This window comes from Saccopteryx bilineata, chromosome 5 (assembly GCF_036850765.1).
Source record: "Saccopteryx bilineata isolate mSacBil1 chromosome 5, mSacBil1_pri_phased_curated, whole genome shotgun sequence".
NCBI lineage: Eukaryota > Metazoa > Chordata > Mammalia > Chiroptera > Emballonuridae > Saccopteryx > Saccopteryx bilineata.
Genome location: NC_089494.1, coordinates 248,851 through 266,063, shown reverse-complemented (window position 1 = coordinate 266,063; position 17,213 = coordinate 248,851). Strand labels below are relative to the sequence as shown.

Below are 17,213 nucleotides of genomic sequence, written 5' to 3'. Positions count from 1 at the left end.
AAGCAGGTGAAGTTGGCCGCCTGTGGTCCTAAAAGCAAAAAGTGCCAGGAAACTTGGTGTAGGAAAACACGGCCACCCATTCTTCAACCGGAGGTCAGCCCAGCCTCATGTCCCTCTGGTGAGCTGAGCACTGGCTGCAGGGGGTGGGGTGGGGTGCTGCTGCAGCTCCGGGGGTTTCCTCATCCGTCCAGCTTCCAGAGCTGCCTGCACTGCCTCCACCTTCAGAGCTGGTGAAGGTGGCTCTCTACCCCTCCTGCCTCCCTGCAGGAGACCCTGGTGTGGCGTGACCTCCCATTTCAAGGTCCCTCTGCTGTGCAGATGCCATTCACAGTTTCTGGGGATGAGGATGTGGATGTCTGTCCCAAAGGCTTCTTTAGGGTGCTCAGAGGCCTGCAGCCCTTTGGCCATGTCTGTCACCACCCTGGCCGGGATTGTTTGACAACACAAGCTGTATCTATGAAGATAAGACGGGCTTCATTTGGAGGTCAGCCTGTTTCTGCCTCCAAGCCAGCCCCACTGCCACGCCTGTGGGACTCTGCTCAGGTCTGGCCTCTCCTGAGCCTGCCCACCACCGCCTACAACCCCTGGAGGGTGGTCTGTACTGCGACCTCCACCTCACCCCCACATCCTGATCCGGGCCAGAGAAAGTTCTAGTCCAGCTTCCAGCCCTCCCCAGCTCCAGCTGGGACCCATGCTCACCCTTGTCCTAGCCCGTGCCTGGCGCGTGGCTCCCTCTGGCCCTCTGACCGAGGCCCCCTGCCAACACCAGCTCCCCCGACAGTCGCTGAGACCGGCCTGCCTCGGCCCCAGTACAGACGGGGCTTAGTTCTGAAGTCAGGCAGGTGAGGAGGTCGCCAGGTTTTCCGTCTTAATGAAAATCGTCTTTGCACGTGATTCCTGAATGCTGTTCCTCCATTGCGGCCCCTCGACTTCTGACCTTTGAGTGTGTACAGCGTGGTGTGGGGGACGTGCTGGTGCCCGAGGCTGACCCGCTCCATCAGCAGGGCTGCAGTGAGCTCCCAAAACCCCTGTGAGTAGACAGAACCATACCCCCAGCCCTGAGCATGTGGACATGACCCATCCTCTGTCATGTCTTGTGTCCTTAAGGTGCTATGCAGGGACCAGGACAGAGGGCCAGGCGGCCTGGGCACATCCTGTCTACACCCACTTGCTGAGTAACATGGACACGACAGGCAGCCTTGTCTGTGGAGCCCAGACAAGTGTGGACCCTGCCTGGTTGGGGAAACTGGGGCCTGGCTGTTACTGCGGTACCGGACATTCCTGGCCAATGCAGGTTCTGCCCCAGCCCGATCAGAACTGGCCTGTTACTCCTCACAACTCGGGCTAAGCAAGTGTCCCATCATGCAGTGTCCTGGCTTCGGGAGGGCACTGACCCACAGCTGCTGTCTGTACAGATAGGGTCCCTGTGCAGCCCTGGGAGGGCTCTGCTGGGGAAGGACAGGGAACATCCTATCTCAGAGCAGTTTAGGACGAGATGGAATAAGTCGCAATCGTGGAATTCAGGACCATAACGGGAAGAACAGCAAAGCTACAAGCTGTGTTCAGAGGAGACAGGATGTCACACCCTAGGACACGGCTGGCTGGGGCCCAGCAAGGCGAGCACACGAGGTGCTTGGAGCCCGTGCGAGGCTGAGACCGTCAGAGCCTGGATGGGTGTCCAGATGAGAGGGGATGTCCAGAGAGGCCCAGCAGGGCCCAGCACAGGGCCCTCCTTCCCAGAAGAACCGTAAGGAGAGGGAGGCCTCCCACAATGCACTTTCAAATTAATCTTTATTTGTGCATGTAAACTCAGATCGCAACTTCAGTGATCTTGAAATGACTTGGATATGGTTATTAAGTTTCAGGAAAAAGCTCGACAAGTTCTCAGGGTAAAAGCGGCCAAGGAAGGCTGAGAGACCACGAGGCTGTGCCTGCAGCTCGAGAGGTCGGCCTGCAGCTCTGCTTGCTGTCAGCTCGGGCACAGCCCCCTTGTGGTGCAAAGTGAACACTTGGTCTGCACCCCGAACCTCCCACCAGCTCCCACCTCACAGAACGCCAGAGAGGGGGTCCCTTCATGTCTACGCCCACAGCTGCCCCAGCGGTCTCTGTGCGGCGGCCCGGATGGTGTCCTCGGACAGGGTACGGATCTCCTTGTGGACATCTTCGATGCTTTTGGAAGCGTCGACCATCTGTTCCCGTGGGGTGCAAGGAGAAAGAGGATAGTTAATGCTTTTCAGCATTCTCAGTGCATGGGGGATTTTAGACGGGGTGAGGTTCTGAAGGGCACAGCACAGGCCCCCCGGGGTCCTTCACCCCACGCCTCTCTCAGACGTAGCTGGGCAGTGAGGGCTTTGCTTGTGTCCTGGAGACGAGGCTGCCCTGCGTGCCTGCTGCAGCCCAGATGCAGGAGAAATACTCACCCTGCTTCTGGTCCCCGCCCCTGACCCCGTGAGGCACACGTCCACGAAGTGCCCACACACCAGCCCCTTCCCCACGAGTTACAAGCTCAGATCTGGCGGAGGAGGCAGAAAGGGCAGTGTCTACTCTAGGCCACACTTCTGCACCTCTTCGGCCACAACATTCACACACTAAATGCTGCGCCCTCACACGGAAAGCACGGGCCGACCTTCGAGAAACTGGTCTCCACCGGGAGGGAGGACGGGGACTCGAGTCCCTCTCCCGCCATCATTCTGGGTCTCGGCCAAGAACAGCCAATTCTGGAAAAGCTCCTGGGAGTATAGACGTGGTCAGAAAAACCGAGCCATTTCATGAGGTTTGACTAGCAGGAATGAGAAAGATTTCCTCCCAGTCCCTGGGACCCCACGTAAGTGCACCCCGAAGGTCACCTCACTGGCCACTGTTCCAGCTGCACAGAACCAGCCCGACCACTGACTATGGACGGCATGAGGGTGTTAAGTACCAATTTATTCTCAAATAGTCCTAGGGGAGGTTTTTTTTGTACTGTCCTTGCCACTTTTTTTTTAACTTTAGCAAGAGAGGAGAGAGAAAAAGGAACATCTATGTGCTATGCTCCTGTATGTGCCTTGACTGAGGATCAAACCAGCAACCTCTGTGCTTTGGGACGATGTTCTAACCAACCGGGCTATCCAGCCAGGCTATCTTTGCCATTTTGAGTGTCTTACTGCTTAAACATTTTTTAAAATAATGCCAAAAAGAACAAAAAACTTTCAGATAAAAGCTGAGAATTCTATCAATCTCTATCAAAAGCTGAGCTTTTCCAGGAGATCTTCCCTACAGGAAAAAAGGAAGTTCTTAGGGCTGAGGGAGATGAAACATGCTGAAAACTTGGAAGGAGAGACGAGTATCTGCGTGTCCTTTGTGGCCCTGGCCGGTTGGCTCAGTGGTAGAGTGTTGGCCCAATGTGTGGATGTCCCAGGTTTGACTCCTGGTCAGGACACACAGGAGAAGTGACCATCTGCTTCCCCCCCACACCTTTCTTCCCCTTCTGCAGCCACGGCTTGACTGGTTCCAGTATCAGTCATGGCCACTGAGTGGCTCCGTGGAGCCTCTGCCTCAGGTGCTAAAAATAGCTCGGTTGCAAGCATGGGCCCAGGTGGGGGTTGCCAGGTGGATCCCGGTCGAGGGACACACGGGAGTCTGTCTCTATGTGCCCTCCTCTCACTTGGAAAAAGAAGATGAAGAAAAAAAAACAATGTTTCCTGATTCACATTCCTACTTCTCTACATTCCTGGCTTGTTCCTTGCAGATGTTGAAATGTGTTATAAATGTATTTAAAAGTCATTTAAACCCTGTGGAACTGACCCCCAGGTTTAGTGAGATGCTCCAAGTGTGAGTGACGGCTACCAGAGGCTCCGTGCTAACCCCATCGCGGGGAGAGGGAGCCCTCGCCCCAGTCGGGACACGCAGCTCAGCAGCGAGCAGGGAGGTGGGAAGCACATGCAGGTGAGAGGGCCAACAGCTTAACCTTCCACACAGCGGCAGGCGCAGTGCGTGGCCGACGGGGAACCTGGTCAACAGAGAAGCGGCTCTGCAGGCCTGAGGTGGCACCTGCTGCACTGTTGGACCCCCAGAGCCCAGGCACTTGGGGTGCCCGAGAGACGGCAGTGCTGGGTCAGCCTTGGTGTTGCGAGCAGGACAGTGGCCCGTCTGCAAGGGGGGAGGAGGAGGGTAGCACTTGGTGCCAGGGTACCAGCTGCCTGGCACCAGGGTAGGGGAGAGCCCCAATACAGGAGAGGGCCAAGCAGGAGCATGTTGGGCTTGAGCACCCCAGACCAAGCCAGCAGCCAGGAGCTGTCTCGTGCCTGGTAGCTAGTGTGGACACAGGTGTTCCCCACAAGTGGTGCAGGCACACCCTGGGGCTGGAACTGTGCAGAACGAGGGTCAGAAGGGAGGCAGCCTCTGACCCTAGCAGCCAAAAGGGGGTGGACTAAGGGCTGACCCCCAAAGTGGGTAAGATCCAACTTCCGAGGAAAGGACCTAATCACAGGCCACAAACTAAAGTGTTATTCTTCTGATGGGCAGGGAGGGTGATGAGGAGTGACTCAGGGATTTCATGTCCATTTAACAGTCACAAGGCAGAGGCCCACCGGAGGACAGGGACCTACTGGGTGGTCAGCTCTGGAAAGGGCCCACCAAGGAGGATGCTGCTGTGGGTCTCTGTCAACCTGCCCACCAGGCACCTATTTCCTGTGCCGTGAGAAACCACTGGGGATCAGGATCCTAGGGTGCCCGCGCCCCTGTGTGCATTAGCACTGTGGGCGACTCACCTTCCAGTTCAGGGTCGTGTCCTCCATGAGCTGGTGGAAGCATCGCAGAGCCCGCTCCTGGAAGGCCTGGTTCTCGTAGCGCTCGCAGCCGAACCCGCCCCGCTCCACAGCCTCCGCCAGCCGCAGCTGAAGGAACACGACCAGGTCCGGTTTGGGGAGGCCCACATCCGGCTGCTTGCACCAATGCAGGGAGAAGTTCTGCCACAAGGAAACCAGCAGTCAGAGAAAGAACTGCATGGGGTCTAATGTGTGGTTTTAAAAGTCACAGAAAACTGGAAAAATAAGCTACCAATTGCTGAGACACCAGGAAGTGAGGATCCTCACCCAGTAAATGGCTTTTGATTTTTTTAGGTCACGAATGTTGTTTCCCACGCCACCTCCTTCTGGTCTGACTTGGTGAGCACGTTTGAAAGTGGACAGAAGGCACGTGGCCCGTGGTCTCCTCCCTCGCAGCCCATGCTAACTAAAGTGGTCACGCTGAGGCAGCCCCACACCCTCTGGCCAGGCAGAGGGAGAGGCCCACCAGGCACAGAAGCCCTGGGGCAGAGCAGGTGGGCCAGGGATGGGCGCAGGGCCCAGGGTCCTGCCCTTCCACCTGCACACTGCCCGGGGCGCACCCTCCTTCCAGGGAGAGGAAAGACCAGCACTCCTGGAGACCCACCATGCTTGTTTCCTCTTCCTCGTGCCACCAACTAAAAAGTGTCCGTGTCTCTGGAGGAAAACACAGGGCCAGAAAGGCCACGGCTCACGGCCACAGCCCTGATGTAGGGTTATAACCTAGCCGAGTCCAGGGCTGCTCGCTGGAGGTCCACACCACCCTCAAGCTAAGCACTGAGCCTGCCAGCCCTTTTCTGGCCTCCGCAGCCCAGCAGCAGGACGTGAGGGACCAGCCCACGGACAGCGTGTCAGTCATTTGTCAGGTTCTCCTTTCACAGGTGAAACCGAGTGGCTGGAGCTTCCCAGGAAGCTGTCCTTGAAGGGAGCGTTCCAGCCAGCTGGGGAGAACTGGCAGAATTAAAGGTTATCCTTCTGCAGCCCCTCATGAATTATTTTTATTTTTTTTACAGAGACAGAGTGAGAGTCAGAGAGAGGGATAGACAGGGACAGACAGACAGGAACGGAGAGATGAGAAGCATCAATCATCAGTTTTTCGTTGGGGCACTTTGGCTGTTCATTGATTGCTTTCTCATATGTGCCCTGACCATGGGCCTACAGCAGACCGAGTAACCCCTTGCTTGAGCCAGCAACCTTGAGTCCAAGCTAGTGAGCCTTGCTCAAACCAGATGAGCCCACGCTCAAGCTGGTGTCCTCCACATTCCAGTCCAACACTCTATCCACTGCGCCACCGCCCGGTCAGGCAGCCCCTCATGAATTAATTGTCATCGGGCTGTTATCACGCGGGGTGACCAGACATCTGCCCTGAGGACCTCCGAAGAAGCCTTATGAAAATGACATCAAGAAAGTTTCCAGGCCCTGGCTGGTTAGCTCTGTCAGTTAAGAGCACTGTCCTAAAAGGACAAGGTTGTGAGTTTGATTCCGTCAGGGCACACACGGAAAGCAACCAAAGAATGCACGGCTGAGTGGAACAAATGAGTGCTTCCCCCTCCCCTCCTGTCTCTAAAAATCAATAAATATTAAGTCCTGGCTGGACAGCTTGGTTGGCTGGAGCATCATCCCGGAGTGCAGAGGTTGCCGGTGTGATCCCCAATCAGGGCACATACAGGAACAGCTTGATGTTCCCGTCTCTCTTTCTCAAAAAAAAAAAAAAAAAAGTTTTCATGCAAAGAAACAGATGCAGGAAACTATCTACAGGAAAAGATTTAAGAGATATTTTGAGTACAGTGGTTCAATCTAACAGCTTCTGAGGAATGAGGAACTGAATACTAAATGAGTTCACTTAGTGTTCACAGGTCATGTATTTTTTTGTGTGTGTGAGAGAGAAACATGAAAGGGGAAGATACGGGGAGAAGCATCAACTCATAGTTGCTTTCACTTGAACTGTATATTGAGCTTCTCATACATGCCTTGACTAGGGCCAAGCCAGTGTCCCTTGCTAAGCAGTGACCTTTGGGCTCAAGCTGGCAAGCTTTGGGATCATGTGGACAATTCCCCTGCTCAAACCAGCAACCTCGGGGTTTTGAACTGGCATTCCTGGTTGATGCTTTATCCACTGCACCACCACCAGTCAGGCGAGGTATTTTTAAAAGGTTATTTTGGGGATGTGCACTGAAACATTTATAAAGCAAATGATGTGTCTGGTGGGTCACAGTACTGGGCGGTTTGATTTTCTCTGCTGATACTTATTTGAAACTTTCTAAATAAAAAAAACAAGCAAACCAGGAATGAACAGGGCAGTGCAGTCACCACCATTCTACCAGGGACAGTCCAGGGAAATCAGAGCAGCCAGATGCTCTCGCCATCTGTCTGGAAACAAGGCACGTAGGAAAAGCCCTGCTGGAGACCAGCGCGGAAAACCTGTGATGTGGAAACAGCTACAGGACACAAATGTTTGCCCTTCCTTTCGATAAAGACCAGATTCCAGCAACGAACAAAATGACCACGGACCTCACCACCGGTGTGATGTCATGGCGCACGTGCTTGGACTGCTGCTCTGGGCAGTCACACACCTGACAGCGTCCCACTGGTGTGATGTCATGGCGCACGTGCTTGGACTGCTGCTCTGGGCAGTCACACACCTGACAGCGTCCCACTGGTGTGATGTCATGGCGCACGTGCTTGGACTGCTGCTCTGGGCAGTCACACACCTGACAGCGTCCCACTGGTGTGATGTCATGGCGCACGTGCTTGGACTGCTGCTCTGGGCAGTCACACACCTGACAGCGTCCCACTGGTGTGATGTCATGGCGCACGTGCTTGGACTGCTGCTCTGGGCAGTCACACACCTGACAGCGTCCCACTGGCCGCAGCGCTCACCTCTTTGGCGCTGGTGAAAGCGACACCGGAAAACGCGTATCTGTCCATGACCAAGGTGATGCCCTGGCTCAACTTCTCCTTAATTAATGGCCTAAAAAAACAGAAAATTCTTCTGAGTTACAGACCTGGCTCCACAGCTCCTCAACTGTCATGCTATAATAACCCAAGAAGAATTCTGAGCCAGTGACATGTGTCTTTATTCTTAAAAAGCTCCGGATCTTCTCTTAAAAGACGCCACACAGGTACTCCCGGGGAAGCCCAAAGTGGAAGACAAGTCCCCTCATGAATCACAGATATCACTGACAAAGGTGGGTAAGGAGAGTGGAGTGGTGGACCAGCCAGGTTATGCTGGGGGAGGAGGGCTCCTGCCCTCCAGCCTGGGGTGGGGGATGCCAAGGATGTTCTCACCCAGGTGACAGCAGCTTCTTAGGACAATGTGCAGAAAAGGGCTGACATTAGCAAGAAGCATGGCTTAGGAGCAAAAGGGTGTTTCCCACCAGTGACCTAGGGAGGCTCACAGAAGAGTAGGGGTCGGGGAGTCAGACCTGCAACAGGAAGATGCAGCTTCATTTGATATCACAAGTATTGAAAAACTACCCAATCAGCAGACGTGAAATATGGCACGTACTCAACAGAGATGATGCAATCATAAAGATTGGGAAAGATGCCCATAAGGGGATAGGAACAAGTCTCTTAATGTGCCACTAATAAAGATCAAGCGAATCAGGATGACAGCATCTGCTTTTGTTTAAAAAGAAGTCAGGCCTAACCTGTGGTGGCGCAGTGGATAAAGTGTCGACCTGGAAATGCTGAGGTCGCCGGTTTGAAACCCTGGGCTTGCCTAGTCAAGGCACATATGGGAGTTGATGCTTCCAGCTCCTTCCCACCTTCTTTCTCTCTCTCTAAAATGAATAAATAAAATAAAATAAAAAACTAAAAAAAAAAAAACCTAAAAAGAAGTCAGTAGGGGACACTTCCCCATAGGTGAGGGGAGGGCAGGTGTCAGACAGAGGGGGATGGGTAAGGCAGTGACATATTTTGTGTGGTTTTGACTTTTAGAAACACTTAATGTTTTATGTATTCAAACGCTAAAATGAAGCACGAAAAAAATAACACCCAAAAATTGTATACAGTTGAATGAACCCAACTGTATCCACATGAACACACAGGGAAGGTAAGAAAACCTACCCCCAAAACTTGAACACGGCTCTCCCTGCGCCCTTGAGCTAAGGAGAGAGGGGCAACAGCCTTGCCCACTACGCAGGCTCTTAGAGGAATGCACTGCAGGGAGCAGATGCCAGAGCCAGGAGTGCTGTGGCGCTGGACCCACAGCAGGGGTCAGCACAGGTATGTACAGTCCTCCACCCTGCCAGAGCCAGGAGTGCTGTGGCGCTGGACCCACAGCAGGGGTCAGCACAGGTATGTACAGTCCTCCACCCTGCTAGAGCCAGGAGTGCTGTGGGGCTGGACCCACAGCAGGGGTCAGCACAGGTATGTACAGTCGTCCACCCTGCCAGAGCCAGGACTGCTGTGGCGCTGGACCCACAGCAGGGGTCAGCACAGGTATGTACAGTCCTCCACCCTGCCAGAGCCAGGAGTGCTGTGGCGCTGGACCCACAGCAGGGGTCAGCACAGGTATGTACATCCTCCACCCTGCCAGAGCCAGGAGTGCTGTGGGGCTGGACCCACAGCAGGGGTCAGCACAGGTATGTACAGTCCTCCACCCTTATCCACGTGAGGTACATCCCAGGACCCCCCGTGGTTGCCTGAAACCACAGGTGGTACCAAACCCTATGTATACTGTTTTTTGTTGTTGTTGGGGTTTTTTTTGTATTTTTCTGAAGCTGGAAACGGGGAGAGACAGTCAGACAGACTCCCACATGCGCCCGACTGGGATCCACCCAGCACACCCACCAGGGGCGGACGCTCTGCCCACCAGGGGGCGATGCTCTGCCCATCCTGGGCCTCGCTATGTTGCAGCGACCAGAGCCACTCTAGCGCCTGAGGCAGAGGCCACAGAGCCATCCCCAGCGCCCGGGCCATCTTTGCTCCAATGGAGCCCTGGCTGCAGGAGGGGGAGAGAGAGACAGAGGAAGGAGAGGGAGAGGGGTGGAGAAGCAGATGGGCGCTTCTCCTGTGTGCCCTGGCCGGGAATCAAACCCAGGACTTCTGCACGCCAGGCCGATGCTCTACCACTGAGCCAACCAGCCAGGGCCTGTATACTGTTTTTTCACCTACATGTGTGTATATAGATATACTTATAATAAACTTTAGTTTATAAATTAGACAATTTCATGGATAGATTTGTTCCTACCCTAAATAACTTACCATACAATTTTTTTCTTTCTTTGAATGGAGAACTTTCATCTTTTACCTTTCACTTAAGGGAGGCCCTTCTTATGGCTGTTCTTTGGCATATGCTGATCACCAGCATCCTACTATGCAGCTTTGGGGCATCATTAAATAGAGTGACCAAGGTAGCTACTAAGTGACTAACAGAGTCCACAGCACAGAGACGCTGGGCAAGGGATGAGTCACGTCGTGGGAGGGAGGGGAGACAGCTTAAGATTTTATCCTGCTGTTCAGAACGGTGTTCAATTTAAAGCTTCTGAATTGTTTCTGGAATTTTTTTTATTTAATCTTTTCAGTCTGTGGTTGACCACAGGTAACTGAAACCATGAAAGTGAAACCAGTAAGGGGACTAAAGTAAATCAACAGGCAGAGGCAGAGCCGATAAGCACCTGTAGGTCTGTCCACAGCAGAAGCCTACAAGGGACACCCCACTATGAGTGAGCACGCCTATCACCAAAAGCTGGGTTTTCAAACACTCCTCTCCCCTTCAAGAAAAGAACAGCTGGCCCTGGCCGGTTGGCTCAGCAGTAGAGCGTCGGCCTGGCGTGCGGGGGACCCGGGTTCGATTCCCGGCCAGGGCACATAGGAGAAGCGCCCATTTGCTTCTCCACCCCCCGCCCCCCTCCTTCCTCTCTGTCTCTCTCTTCCCCTCCCGCAGCCAAGGCTCCATTGGAGCAAAGATGGCCCGGGCGCTGGGGATGTCTCCTTGGCCTCTGCCCCAGGCGCTAGAGTGGCTCTGGTTGCGGCAGAGCGACGCCCTGGAGGGGCAGAGCATCGCCCCTGGTGGGCGTGCCGGGTGGATCCCAGTCGGGCGCAGGCGGGAGTCTGTCTGACTGTCTCTCCCCGTTTCCAGCTTCAGAAAAAAAAAAAAAAGAAAAGAACAGCTGGTTCCCAGGCTAGAATGGGAGAAAACATGAGAAGCCTAAACATCTTTCTTTGTTTTGGTTTCTTTTTACAGAGACAGAGAGAGTGTCGGAGAGGGGAATGGAGAGATGAGATGAGAAGCATCAATCATTAGTTTATTGCTCATTGAGACACCTTAGTTGTTCATTGATTGCTTTCTCATATGTGCCTTGACCACAGGCCTTCAGCAGAGCCAGTAACCCCTTCCTTGAGCCAGTGACCTTAAGTCCAAGCTGGTGAGCTTTTGCTTAAACCAGATGAGCCCACACTGAAGCTGGCGACCTCGGGGTCTCGAACCTGAGTCCTCGGCATCCCAGTCCAACGATCTATCCACTGTGCCACCGCCTGGTCAGGCAAGCCTAAACATCTTGTTATACCAAAAACTTCTCAAAATAAGAGGCCTGGGAACACGGCAAATGACAGAAATGGCTTGTGATTCACTGAGTAAAAAGAAATTTGTGAGTCTACACTAACGATGGGTGGACAGGAAGGCAGGAAAGCTCTTCCTTACATTAAGTGCCAACTAAGAAACGTAGAAAGAATGGAATGAGACGTCACTATGTGAAACCACAATGACTGCTTTCGACGAGAATATTAATGAAACCCATAGCTGAGTTTCAGAGTTTGCTGAGGGGGCATTTATATAATTTTGCAGTATCTCCCCTTTTAATTATTTACAACAGGAAAGATAGTCACTTAAGTGGAAGGGGCCGGCCAGCACCCCTCACCAGTGATCCAGGGACTCTGTCAGGGATGGCCAGTGTCTCACCTCTCCACCTGCCTGACCCCCTAAGGACCCAAAGTCACATCGCCTCTGGCATTCCTGCCAGAGTCCAAACCCGTCCACTAGGGAGGAAACATCGGACAAATGCAGCACTGTACAGGTGGCCTGTAATGTTTTAGAGTAAGCAAATAATAAATGTGGCAAGTGTTAATCAAAGGTGAAGGTTGGTGAAGGGCATTTGGAAATTCTTGGTACTATTCTTACAACTCTTCCAGTTGATTGAAATTATTGGTGGAGTAGGCCCTGGCTGGTGGCTCAGTGAACAGAGCTTCAGCCCAGCATATGGACGTCCCAGGTTAGATCCCCCATCAAGGCACAAAGGAGAAGTGACCATCTGCTTTCCAACCCTTCCTCCCTCTTCCCCTCCCACCACCAGTGGCTCCAATGGTTTGAGCATGGCCCTGGGCATTGAGGACAGCTCTATCGGAACACAACAACCTCAGGTGCTAAAAACAGCTTGGTACTTGAGCACTGGCTGCTGGTGGACCCCAGTTGGGGTGCATGCAGAAGTCTGCCTCACTGTCTCCCCTCTTCTCACCTTAAAAAACAAACAAAAAAACCACTAAAACAGGTAGGGTACAAAATTGCTAAGGGAAGAGAAATCACTTATTTACAGGCATGAATTCCTGCACAGAGATGTTTAAGGCCATAGAAATGAGAAGGGGTCTGAAGAACGTTTCCCCCCATCGTGTAAGATATCTGCAGGGACCACCACCAACCCAGGTCAGATGAAGCAAAGTTAAGGGTGAAAAATTAAATGGCTTTGAGGAAATAACTAATTTCCTCACAAAGTGCTCCAAGCATCAGGATGAATTCAAAACAGTCGAGGCTTACCAAGCACTTGTTCGCAGGCTGCCTGGTCCACTGCACATGACCTGTCAGGGACACTACTGTGCCAACATTGAAGCTGTGGCTGAGGGCTGAGCAAGACCAAGGTCACAAGGACAGTGGTGCCACTTGTGAAGTTGGTACCTGTCACCCAAGGCCTTTCCAGTCTCAGAAACCGTAGTCTGATGGAAGTGGCTCGAATGATCTGCAGGGCATGGGGGTCTGTGGCAGAACAGAGGGACAACAGACACATGGCCCTCTGTACAGGGGGATGAGATCACTGTTTAGGAAGTAGCTAGCATGATTACTCATTTTGAACTGGGCCTATATTACTTTTCTACAAAGCCACAAAAAGCAAAATCCAGAACAATTATGTCTATAAGTGGCAATGTCCAACTGTAAAAACGGTCTTGGTGTCCTCGAGTAGGGAAGGGCTTTCCAAGCAAGACAGTAAGCCAAGCAGAGAGCAAAGTGGGCTTGCTTGTAAGAACCCCTGAACACCCCTTAGTACTGCTGTAGATGCCCTTCTGGAGAGCAGCCTGCAGCGCTGGCCAAGAGGGAGGGAGAGCGGCCTCCCTCCGCTGTCAGAGGTCTGCAAGGCAGTGAGAAAGCAGTTGCTGTATGACTTGTACAAGGGATCCCATTTATACACAACCAACCGACGGCAGTGATGTGCTACCTACATCCGTGTGAATGGAAACAAGAGCCTGGGAAAGCACAGGCTACTGTTCAGTCAACAGTTCAGTGTTGGGAGAAGGGCTCTAAGATGATGTCAAACAAAAAGGGAGTGGGAGAGGATGAAACACCAACCTAAACTGCAAACTTCAGTTAACTGAAGAAATAAAGAGAACTATGGGGGAGCAGGAGGAAGGGACAGGGGTATGGGGCGACTCAGTCAGTACCCTTTGAATGGCTTTTCTGTCTACCTAAAGCTATCTAAAGAATTACAAAGAGGGGGGTGGGCAGGAGAAAGAGAAAGCATCTATCAGTGCTCTTGGGGAGTGCCCAGTGATTAGACCCGGTCACAGGAATGGTGACTACAGGAACCCTGTAAAGGTTCAGCCTCCCGCACCACTCGCAACACCTCTGAGTCAAGAGCTGCATCCATCCCGTCTTGAATCACAAGAGGAAGCAAAGCACGGGGGGGGGGGGGGGGGGGGGGGCGCAGAAGGGGGGGTGAGGGCAATGCTTTTACACTTGTTCCCAGCGGTTTGCAGAGAAAAGCAGGTGCACTGAGTGATCCTCCACGTCACTCTTCTTTTCCAAGTAAGAACTGAGAAGCTTGCCAATTTCAGTTGATCTTTCTAAAAAGAAAAAAAAAATTAAGAGAGAGAAACACACAAAACTGAGGCTTTCCATCTAAATCAGAAACAATTTGAGCTAAACTTCTGGTCCTAGACTCAAGTCTGAGCTTGAGATTGGGTTTTTTTTACATTCTAGACAAGTTCAGACCTTCCTCTGAAGGCATAAGAGTTGCCCTAAGAAATGCAGCAGTATGCAGACACACTGGCGTGAAAATACCTTAGGAAAAAGGAACTCAGGTAGAAGAAAGTTACCACAAAGGAAGTTTTTTGTTGTTTTTTTTTTTGCATTTTTCTGAAGCTGGAAACAGGGAGAGACAGTCAGACAGACTCCTGCATGCGCCCGACCGGGATCCACCCGGCACGCCCACAAGGGGCGATGCTCTGCCCACCAGGGGGCGATGCTCTGCCCATCCTGGGCGTCGCCAAGTTGTGACCAGAGCCACTCTAGCGCCTGAGGTAGAGGCCAAGGAGCCACCCCCAGCGCCCGGGCCATCTTTGCTCCAATGGAGCCTCGGCTGCGGGAGGGGAAGAGAGAGACAGAGAGGAAGGCGCAGCGGAGGGGTGGAGAAGCAAATGGGCGCTTCTCCTGTGTGCCCTCGCCGGGAATCGAACCCGGGTCCTCCGCACGCTAGGCCAACGCTCTACTGCTGAGCCAACCAGTCAGGGCAGTATTTCTAACATTTGTAGAATGGTTGGCTTAAAGATTAGGACGATATTGCCTGACCTAAGGTGGATAGAGCAACAACCTGGAATGCTGAGGTCCCAGGTTCGAAACTCCAAGATTGCTTGCTTGAGCAAGGGCTCATCCTGCTTGAGCTCAGGGTCGCCTGCTTGAGCGTGGGACCATCAACATGATCCCACAGTCACTGTCTCGGCTGGACCCTCCCCAGGCAGTATGACAAGCAATCAATGAACTAAAGTGTGGTAACTGTAAACTGATGCTTCTCATCTCTCTTCCTCCCCATCTCTCGGCAGGAGCATGTGTTAAAAAAAAAAAAAAAGAGTAAAATGATATTTAAAACACATTTCTCCCATTTCCTTATCCTTGTTTTGTAAGCCTTAAGCTTAAGCTATTATCTGAACATTAATATTTTTATAAGCACTTTCAAGTAACCTTCCATACGAGGCTCTTGGGAACTTGAGTTCATATAAAGTACGGTCAGTTTGGTCCTGGCCGGTTTGCTCAGTGGTAGTGTCGGCCTGGCGTGTGGAAGTCCCAGGTTCGATTCCCAGCCAAGGCACACAGAAGCGCCCATCTGCTTCTCCACCCTTCCCCCTCTCCTTCCTCTCTGTCTCTCTCTTCCCCTCCCACAGCCAAGGCTCCATTGGAGCAAAGTTGGCCTGGGTGCTGAGGATGGCTCCATGGCTTCTGCTTCAGGTGCTAGAATGGCTCTGGCTGCAGTGGAGCAACACCCCAGATGGGCAGAGCATCGCCCCCTGGTGGGCATGCGGGGGTGGGGGTGTCCCTGTTGGGCACACACGGGAGTCTGTCTCTCTGCCTCCCCATTCTCACTTCAGAAAAAAAAAAAAGCACGGCCAGTTTAACCTTTTTTCTGAGTTTGTTTCTGTTAGGTTTGGGTCCAGGGTGCCTTTAAACTCAAATTCCCCGCACCCAACCTCTCACTAGGGCAACTTCTTCATTAAGCATCTCCCTCACCCAACCTCCACTTCACCTTAAGCAACTACCCCTACCCTGGGCAGGTTCTGAGAAATGTCCTTGGGACAAGGCCATCACGAAGGACCTGAGGGTTAGGAAAGGGAGACAGTCTGTGACCAAAGGCAATAAACCAAGATATGCTAGTCTGAACATGTCCAGGCGCAGGCAACCCCATGCCAGCAAATGCCTGCAGCAACCCCTGTATGTTTAGCAAGAGAGACAGTGAGAGAGACAGAGAGAGCGACAGACAGGTAGGCAGGGAGATAGATGAGAAGCATCAATTCTTCATTGCGACACTTTAGTTGTTCATTGCTTTCTCATATGTGCTTTGACGGCAGGGGGGGGGGCTGGGGGGCTCCAGCAGACCGAGTGACCCCTTGCTCAAGACAGTCACGTTGGGCTCAAGCCAGCAACCTCGGGGATTCCAACCAGGGTCTTCTGCGTCCCATTCCCACGCTCTATCCACTGCGCCACCACCTGGTCAGGCTCAGTTCTCTTTTAATATCATTAAAACTGCATCTCAGAAAAAAAAAAATGCCGTAAACAGCAAAACCAGAGATGTGGATTACAAAACAGCACCAGCAAACTTTTGGGGTCTTGAGTGTGAAGACAGTTCCATGTGTGTACAATTACGTCTAAGGTCATCTGCCACACACTTCCCACATGTGCGCTCTGCTGCTCATCAATTACAGATCAGTACAGCTGTGCAAAATATAAAAGCATCAAACCATCTGGAATAATATGAGAACACCGACGGTGGCCACCCACGGCTCCAGGTAAACCATCTCTGCACGTGGCTGGGTTCCTTCTTCATCAGACAGCTTCGGATGAGATACCTCAACCCGCCCACACCACGAACACTGAAGGACAGGGCGAACACGGTGGACACACCCGGTCCCCGGACCGGGGTTACCCCTGCTCCCCCGGGTGGTCCAGTCGCCCGGCCGCTGCTGCTAAACCTCTCCCGCCCTGCGGCTCCTCACCGCCCGCCAGGCCCGCCCGCGCGCCCTACCCACCGGGGAAGCGCAGCAGCTCGGCACGGTGGCCGGCGGCGGAGAGCGCGGCCACCAACTTGCGGCACTGTGTGCTCTTGCCGGCGCGGTCCATGCCTTCCAGCACGATGAGGGCTCCGCGCCGGCCTGCCATCGCCGACCCTGCAACTCGCCCTTACCGCCGCCCGCCGCGGGCGCGCGTTGCCACGCCGCCCTGAGCCCCCATTGGCTGGCATCAGCGGCGCGCGCTGTGATTGGTTAAAATGGGGGTAGGGGCGGGCTGAGGACGCCTTGGTCCCCACGCCTTTTCCGGCGGGGCCCCAGTCTTTCAGGCCGAAAGGCGGGAGTGCTTCGCCCTGTGGGAGCCTCCGCCTTAGGGGGCGTGCGGGCGGCGCGCGATCTGGCCCAGGGCGGCCAGTGTCGAGGCAGCGTCGCGTTACGACGGAAGGGCGGTGCGGAGGGGAGCGGAGTTCCGGGGCCGGCCGGGTGTTGTAGCGCGCGCGGGGCCGCGGCTGCACCCGCGTGTCCTGCAATGCGGGAGGTGTGTCTGCATGGGGGTCGCGCGGCAGACCTGATGAGCACGGCGCGGTCACTGTACTGTCGGACCTAACGCACGGGCCTGCAAAGACTTCTGTTTGCAAAGACGACGTGTGCAGACTCGTAGAGAGGAGAGAAGGGGGATTGTTCCGTTTGTGTGTCTGTCTCTGACCT

The 17,213-nt window shown here is 53.5% G+C and overlaps 1 protein-coding gene across 1 annotated transcript; it reads right to left on the bottom strand.

The window, feature by feature from the left end:
• Window positions 1–1,774: 1,774 nt before the first annotated feature.
• DTYMK (deoxythymidylate kinase) lies at window positions 1,775–16,704 on the bottom strand. Its single transcript, XM_066279802.1, has 5 exons — window positions 16,527–16,704; window positions 13,745–13,853; window positions 7,683–7,773; window positions 4,749–4,946; window positions 1,775–2,189 (listed from the first exon to the last, which is right to left on the bottom strand). Exons 1-5 carry the CDS (start codon window positions 16,654–16,656, stop codon window positions 2,079–2,081), a joined length of 639 nt encoding a protein of 212 aa, XP_066135899.1. The 5' UTR covers window positions 16,657–16,704; the 3' UTR covers window positions 1,775–2,078.
• Between the last annotated feature and the right edge of the window lie 509 nt (window positions 16,705–17,213).